General features: G+C 49.0%; 1 protein-coding gene across 1 annotated transcript; it reads left to right on the top strand.

Moving 5' to 3' along the window:
* The first annotated feature begins 2,387 nt into the window (after positions 1-2,387).
* Positions 2,388-4,418, top strand: LOC142471252 (E3 ubiquitin/ISG15 ligase TRIM25-like). The gene has a single exon (XM_075578061.1). The coding sequence runs from the start codon at positions 2,418-2,420 to the stop codon at positions 3,972-3,974; it is 1,557 nt and encodes a 518-aa protein (XP_075434176.1). The 5' UTR covers positions 2,388-2,417; the 3' UTR covers positions 3,975-4,418.
* Positions 4,419-9,105: the final 4,687 nt, after the last annotated feature.

Here is a 9,105-nt window from a genome sequence, read left to right as displayed (position 1 = left end):
CCGGAGACCCCCTGCACATCTACACTATCAATAAAAATGTATTTCCAATGTATTTATTGTCATTTATTTATTTATTTTTTGGCGGCTGCTGTGTGTGTGTATTTTTTTATTGTGGGTAGCGGGAGGGTGGGTGAATGGGGTATTCGCCCCAACGATGGTTGGGGAGGGCTTGCGGGGGGGGGGGGGGGGGGTGGGGTAGCGGGAGGGCTTAACCCCTTCATGACCGTAGCGGTATTAACTGCTACGATCGTGAAGGGGTTAAGTGCACCCGCAACCCCCCCCCCCTCCCGCAAGTCGTAAACTCACACCAAGGGCCAAATACCCCCCTCACCCATCCCCACTACACACAATAAAGCGGGCACGGTGGGTTAACCCCTTCATTGCCTTAGCGGCTATCCGCTATGGTAATGACGCAGCATTTTCCGTATTTTTAATAATATTGATCAGGAGCAGGGGGGTTCCCTGAGCATTAATTTCTGGCTCAGGGAACCCCCTGCTCACTGTACAATATTATTAAAATACAGAAATGATGCTTCTTTACCATAGCGCATAGACGCTAAGGTAAAGAACGAGTGTTTATTTATACTGTATATTGTATGTGTTTTATTGATAGTGTACATGTGCAGGGGGTCTCCAGAGCAGAAGCGCACAGGTTTCAGGTCTGGGGACCCCGTGCCCCCCGAGATACAGGCCCCTTTAGGGGGTGCCGGTATCCCTCTGCTCTGCTTGGTTTACAGGCCGCGGTCACGTGATCGGGGCTTTTAACGCAGAGCTGGATACCGGCACCCCCTAAAGGGGCCTGTATCTCGGGGGGCACGGGGTCCCCAGACCTAAAACCACCGCGGTTCAGCTCCGGAGACCCCCTGCACATCTACACTATCAATAAAAATGTATTTCAAATAATTTTTAATGTGTGGATGTTTGCGCAGAGAGAGAGCAGCGGATCTCTCTCTGCTGCAAACACATCTCGCCCCCGCCGCCCATACAGTACTGTAGTATCATTTATGTATGTGCATATACAGTACAGTACAGTACTGTATGTTAGGGCTTACAGGGGTTGTTGTTATACAGTATATATATATATATATATATATATATATATATATATACTGCATTACAATTCATTATAGGGGACGGCTTCACAGAGAATAGCTCGCAAGCGCCACCATGTGTATTTTGACGGCATTGCAGTATTGTAACCAGCCGGAATAAAAAGCTTAAATTCCTGCCGGAAAATAACGCAATGCACTCTGGCTGAAAAATATCAGAAACCTGAATACACCCGAGTATACCCGAATTCGCGGGACTAGCCGTGCTCGAATAAAGTGTGTCGCCAGTGTACGTCCAAATACACCAGAGAGATTTGTGTATAATCAGGTTTTAAGCACTAGGAGTTTTTCCTCAGGACAACATTACTGGGAAGTGGAGATCAGTGAATCAGGGGTCAGGAGGGTAGGGATTTCCTATCCCAGTATAGTAAGTAAAGGAGATCAGTCCCGCATAGGAGAGAATAATAAGTCCTGGGGTTTGTACATGTGGGGTAATTATCATTCAGTGATACATGACTCAATAGAAACACAGATATATCCCGAGTCTCCCGTGCAGAGATTAGGAATATACCTGGACTATGAGGCTGGGCGGCTGTCCTTTTATCAGCTGTGTGACCCGATCAGACACTTACACACCGTCACTGCCACCTTCACTGAGCCTCTTCATGCTGCGTTCTGTGTATGTGAGAAAGGCTGGGTCAGAATCAGGAGCTAGGAGTACTGATCCCGGCCCAGCAAGGGAACCCATAGAAACAGTATATATAATATAGTACATAGAAATAAGAATATACTGGGAGGGAATCAGTGAGCGAGGGAGAGAACAGGGGAATATATCTCATGTATTAATCAGTTACCCAGAGGGCCCTTCAGCACTTTGCAATGTATATATATATCTCACATACCTGTCCTGGGGATATCTGAGGTAACACATGGTAAAGATACAATGTTACTGGGCCCAAAAGCTAACTCTCTTGGACCCTTATACACGGATCAGGAGTAACCAAAACCAGGCTTAACCTTTGTGAACCAGGTCACCCCCTCCCGTCACAACGGCCCCATCGGGGGCCTCTGCCTTTCTTAACACACACAGCTGACATTAAAAGGTTACTTAACACCTGAAGTGCTAAACCTCTGTCACATGTCACCAAACACCCCATGTGAGCACAGATAGGAGATATGCTGCAAATTCTTTTAAATACTCATTCCTCATATTGTATACTGCAGCCAGGAACTTACAGGGTTAATGGTCACACAGCTAAAGTCTGAGTAACAAACTCCCCGCCCCTGTGTGCTGAGAAGGGAAACGCCCCACTGGTTATATGAGACAAAGGAGAATTTCAGTTTCGTTTCCTGTTGCTGCTTCCAAGCATGGCGTCTGCTGGTCTGAGAGAGGAGCTAACCTGCCCCATCTGCCTGAGCATTTATACCCAGCCTGTAACGCTGAGATGTGGGCATAACTTCTGCCAGGGCTGTATTGGGAGTGTGTGGGATTCCCAGGGGGGATCTGGACTTTATACCTGTCCTGAATGCAGAGCAGAGTTTCAGGAGCGTCCTGCACTGCAGAGGAACCTGAAGCTGTGTAACATAGCGGAGCGTTTCCTTTCTACTCAGCCGGAGCAGGAGGAGGCTGTGATCTTCTGCACTTACTGTGTTACCTCCTCTGTACCTGCTGCTAAAACATGTCTGCTGTGTGACGCCTCCCTGTGTGATATTCACCTAGAGAGACACAGCAAGTCAGAGGAACACGTCTTATCTGAGCCAACCACCTCCTTAAAGAGCAGGAAATGTCCCGTCCACAAGGAGATCCTGAAGTATTACTGCACTGAGGATGCTGCCTGTATCTGTGTGTCCTGCTGTGTGTTTGGAGAGCACAGGGGACACCAGGTGGAGTCGCTGAATGAGGCCTCTGAGAAGAAGAAGGTGAAACTGAGACATGTTCTGGAGAAACTGACCTCAGTGAGAGAGGAGACTGAGAAAAGGGCCCAGAGTCTGCAGGGACAGAAGAGAGAAGTGCACGAGAAAGCAGCCGGGGTAACAGCCCGAGTCACTGCCCTGATTAGGGACATCAGGGCACAGCTGGAAGTCCTAGAGAAGCGAGTCCTGAGTGAGATCACCAGGTGGGAAGAGCAGGTTTCTCTCCGAATCTCTGATCTAATCCAGCAGCTGGAAATAAAGAAGGACGAGCTGTCCAGGAAGATGCTTCACATTGAGGAGCTGTGCAACATCACTGATCCACTAACTGTCTTACAGGGACGGGAATCAGACAATGCTGAGGACAGAGAGAGAGAGGGTAATAAGGTCCCTGCTGTAGGGGATTTGGATGAGGTTCTGATCCCACTGACCTTACAGAGATTAGCTGACATTGTGACTGATCTAATAGCAAAGAGCGGGTTCTGTGTGCAGGGGGATTCAGGCATATTACTGGATGTAAATACAGCTGGTAATAATGTATCTGTATCAGGTGACCTGAAAACTGCATCGTGGTCAGAAACAGACCAGTTACGCCCAAATACACCAGAGAGATTTGGGTATAATCAGGTTTTAAGCAGCAGGAGTTTTTCCTCAGGACAACATTACTGGGAAGTGGAGATCAGTGACTCAGGGAGCAGGAGGGTAGGGATTTCCTATCCCAGTATAGTAAGGGAAGGAGATCAGTCCTTCATAGGAGATAATAATAAGTCCTGGTGTTTGTACGTGTGCGATAATTATCATGCAGTGATACATAACTCAAAATATACACAGATATATCCCGAGTCTCCCTCGCAGAGATTAGGAATATACCTGGACTATGAGGCTGGGCGGCTGTCCTTTTATCAGCTGTGTGACCCGATGAGACACTTACACACCGTCACTGCCACCTTCACTGAGCCTCTTCATGCTGCGTTCTGTGTATGTGAGAAAGGCTGGGTCAGAACCAGGAGCTAGGAGTTCTGATCCCGGCCCAGCAGGGGAACCCATAGAAACAGTATATATAATATAGCACATAGAAATAAGAATATACTGGGAGGGAATCAGTGAGCGAGGGAGAGAACAGGGGAATATATCTCATGTATTAATCAGTTACCCAGAGGGGTCCTTCAGCACTTTGCAATGTGTATATATATATATATCTCACATACCTGTCCTGGGGATATCTGATTGCGTTAATCTTTGTTTAGTTCCTGTACTGGGAGCGAATGTATAGAAGTAATATAGGAGCGTATACCCATTACATATATATGTTTGTGCTGTGTCAGTAAATGGAAATGCTTTATAATATAAGAATTGTATGATGCAGAATAACATATTCCTGCTTCTCCCTGAGAATGTTTGTCAGACAAGTGTTTATCTCACCGCGTCTCTCATCTCATTTAATAAATGTTATCACAATATTTCTAGGTGTGTGATACTGTAAAGAGATGCGTCAGTTCCCCGGATATAACTCTGCCGCTGATTTATTTTGGCCCTAGGTGGGACGGCATCTTTAAAGGCGCGTGGGATAATAATATAATATCTGATAGTCTTATTAATCTTGTCACCTCCCAATGAGCGTTTATTCTATTCCTGTTATTCTGCTGTGTGCAGTGATTCCTGCCTTTCTTGTTATGCTGCAGCATATAATATGTAGTGGGGATATCTGCCAAACATTTACGTTTCATAGGGATAAAACCTGTCCTGTTCATAGGAAATAATGGGGTTTCTGCCCCATGATTTAATGTGTATATTATCTCCGGATAAATTAGGGAAAAAACCTCTCCTGCCCTGTAACATTCCCCTTTATCCCCTTTACTTGTTATTTACACACTCACAGTACCGCTGCTTGTTATTTACACACACACAGCACCGCTGCTTTTTATTTACACACAGTACCGCTGCTTGTTATTTACATACACACAGTACCGCTGCTTGTTATTTACACAACCACAGTACCGCTGCTTGTTATTTGCCCGCCCACAGTACAGCTGCTTGTTATTTACACACCCACAGAACAGCTGCTTGTTATTTACTCACACACACATGACCGCTGCATGTTATTTACACACACACACACACACACACAGTACCACTGCTTGTTATTTACACACACACACACAGCACCACTGCTTGCTATTTACACACACACAGTATCGCTGCTTGCTATTTACACACCCACAGTACCGCTGCTTGTTATTTACACATCCACAGTACCGCTGCTTGTTATTTACACACACACACACACACACACACACAGCACCGCTGCTTTTTTACTACACACCCACAGCACCACTGCTTGTTATTTACACGCCCACAGTACAGCTGCTTGTTATTTACACACACACAGAACAGCTGCTTGTTATTTACACACCCACAGTACCGATGCTTGTTATTTACACACCCACAGTACCGCTGCTTGTTATTTACACACCAACAGTACCGCTGCTTGTTATTTACACACCCACAGTACCGCTGCTTGTTATTTACACACACACACAGTACCGCTGCTTGTTATTTACACACACACAGTACCACTGCTTGTTATTTACACACATACAGAACCGCTGCTTGTTATTTACACAGCCACAGTACAGCTGCTTGTTATTTACACACACACCGAACCGCTGCTTGTGATTTACACACACACACACACACACACAGTACCACTGCTTGTTATTTACACACACACACCGCTGCTTGCTATTTACACACACACAGTACCGCTGCTTGCTATTTACACACCCACAGTACCGCTGCTTGCTATTTACACACCCACAGTACCACTGCTTGTTATTTACACACACACACACAGTACCACTGCTTTTTATTTGCACGCCCACAGTACAGCTGCTTGTTATTTACACACACACAGAACAGCTGCTTGTTATTTACACACCCACAGTACCGCTGCTTGTTATTTACACGCCCACAGTACAGCTGCTTGTTATTTACACACACACAGAACCGCTGCTTGTTATTTACACACCCACCCAAAGTACAGCTGTTTGTTATTTACACACCCACAGTACCGCTGCTTGTTATTTACACACCAACAGAACCGCTGCTTGTTATTTACACACCCACAGTACCGCTGCTTGTTATTTACACACACACACAGAACCGCTGCTTGTTATTTACACACACACCGAACCGCTGCTTGCTATTTACACACACACAGATTACCGCTGCTTGTTATTTATTTATTATTTGAATCCATGTGAAACCTGCAGCTAACAGGAGCCTGCATCCCCCATACAGGTGTAACGGGTTTTCTGAACTGGCCTGACCCACCCAATCTCACATTGGCCCCTGTGGTCTAACCAGTCCCCATTACATGGTAGTGTCTGGTGATGCACCTGTTGGCTACAGGACTCCTGAGTCTCCCTCATGATGGTGTGTGGGGATGACCCGTCCAGACAGGCAGCTGAGGTAGTGTGCTGAGTCCTACCTATATCCAGTGCAGCGCCTCCACCTCATCAGGATCCCTGCGTCCGCATGGGGATGGTCCTGGTGAGGAACTCCTCCGGGGTGCTCCTCTCTGTGCAATAACTCCACACTTGCACACGAGAGTGTTGGTAATCAGGAACATCTTTATTTGTACGGTGGGCCAGCTGCCCTCCACAATGGGGTGTATTCAGCCCTCCATCGTTCACCGTACTTCCCTTTGAAAGGTAATGTCCTCCTGAATTAGGGATTCCCTATCCCCGCAGGGATATCTATTCTGTGCCAGGTCCCTGGTCACAATCTCATTACTCAGCTCCTATAACATATTGCAAACTACTCCTTTGGCAACTCCTACAGAACCTAACTTTTGACACAGTGCTGTGCCTTATGTATCCTTTGGGGGCTGGCACAACTCTGACATCACTAACCACGGAGTCAGAACCTGTGACCACTCCCATCCATACATAGGGCACCTCACCAGGGTGTGAGGGCAAACCTCCATGATTACTGCTGGCATGCCCATAACTTACCAGGCCTTACTGTCAGCAGGAGAGATGACTGCAACCATTTTACAGCGTGGTTACATTCTCCCCCTGGTGAATCCCACCGGCCCCGGCTGGGACCTAAATTTGAAGTACCTTTCTCCAGGAAGCACTGTAAAATGGAACACACACATCATCAGTGAACATATAACATATTACATAATTGACATCCCATTGCGCCAAGCCCGCCCCGTCCAGCAGCTGCGAACTCGCACAACAATACGTCTAGTACCACCTAAAAATAGTGACTAGGGTCAGGCTTTTTAACCTCCCGACCACCCATGTCCAGGACAGTAACGTGGTAGTGGCGAGGCAATCCCCTCTCAGGTCTATATGTTACCCTGTGTTTGTGAATATTCCGGCCAATACTCCAAACCCTCATTAGGTGATCTATTCTATCCTCGGCCTTGTGCCCAGTTATCGCACCCCCCTTATTCACCATGTACATCTCGATAGTTTCCCGTAGCCACCTATCCCTATTCTCCTCAATCTCCTCCATAAGGGGTTCTGGGACATACGGGTACTCCAACCCGTGGGACGCCTTGTACTTGGCGACAATGGCCCTCTCAGCCTGGCTTATCCTGGTCAGCTCAGCATTCCCTGCCTGTCCAGGCAGCACCCATGATAGGGGTTCATCAGGGTCTACCGGGTCTGATATAATGTCAGGCCCCATTGGTTCTATTTCCCTGCGCTTGGTCTTAAACCACCTCTCTTGTAGTTCCCTATCCCTCTGCACAGGTGTGAATTCTCCTACTGCCCACCAATAATCTACCACGTCCTCCCTTCGGATGAGGAATCGCGTACGATCCATCCAGGCCACATAACCCTCGAATAAGGGGGCCCACCACCGGGTCTCCTTAAATTTGTCTGAGTCCATGGAGTTGCCTTCCTCCGCATCCCCCCATGAAAATACCCCCGATGTCCTTTCAGAGCGCGGTTTGGACCAACGAGATGACCCCGGTGCCTTTCCCTCTGATTTCTCGGGTACGTTAGGCACCCACCGGTCCACCGCGGCTTTACCCAGTTGCCCGCCACCCCTGGAAACACCCTCCGTAGCGCAACTGCTCAGTCTCTCCCCAGTCCTTTCATCATCCACCCCCAAGGACACCTCCACCACCTCCAAGTTAGGCGGGGAACCCCGGGGACAAGTGGCTGGGGCAATGGCCTTATCTAGGGCGTGGGGTTGGGCATAGGGGCAAGCGATCGGCCACCACGGGGTTACGACCCATTCCCGGCTGTCAGTTGACTGTTCATTATATGAGATCTCACCCTCCGCAGTCCGCTGCTCGGCCTTCCAGCTCCGTGTCCTTTTTGGTGATCGGGAACATCCACCCGATCGCCGAAGCGTTGATTCTCCCCTTCCGGCTGCTCCGCTGCTTCTGCCGGAAGTGACGTCCTCACCGGATCCGGATGTGCCGCCATCTTGGGTGGGACCCCCATGCGGGATCTCTTCCTCCACTATGACATCCGGAAGCTCTTCCGCCGTCTCCGCACGTGCTGCCCGGGCCTGGCACGGCCCCTCCTCCGTTACGCCTGCAACTGGAGCCAGATAAGTGCACGGACTGTCCTTACCACTCCGCTGGGGTGTAGGCGTACCTCGCCCATTGCCACTGAAGCCGCCGGTCCCTGGAACGGAAGGACTCCGCCTCTCCACTCGCCGGTCCACAGGCGACACCAACTTCTCCTTCCCGCTACTCACGGTAAGTGGCGTCTCTCTCCCTTTTTCCTTGCCGAAGGCCTCCTTGATCCCAGACCGGGACCTCGATAGTTCTCGGAGATCCTCGTCGGAGGAGTCTCCTTTCCCCGGCTTAGGGGTCAGCGATCGGGGCGACCGTCTTCTGCCTTCTCGGTCGGTGTATCGACCGACCGTTTCTTTCTCTTTTGACCCAGCCGATTGAATCGGCTCCGATCCCCGTTCTCCGGGACCTACACTGTTAAGCCACAGTGCACCAGGGGACTCGGCGGACAGCCTAGCCGTATCCCCCGGGGGGGTCGCTGAATTGAATTGGCACGAAAGTAGGCATCGGCCAAAGATATTGAGTCCCACATTGTGGACAGCGCGATGCCGTGCCCACAGTGCCTCCGGGCAATCTGCATTGTAAGCAGAGCCCCACCAC

Source organism: Ascaphus truei, chromosome 20 (genome assembly GCF_040206685.1).
Source record: "Ascaphus truei isolate aAscTru1 chromosome 20, aAscTru1.hap1, whole genome shotgun sequence".
Lineage (NCBI taxonomy): Eukaryota > Metazoa > Chordata > Amphibia > Anura > Ascaphidae > Ascaphus > Ascaphus truei.
Note: the sequence above shows the minus strand (reverse complement) of the source record. Positions and strands in the feature narration are given on the sequence as shown.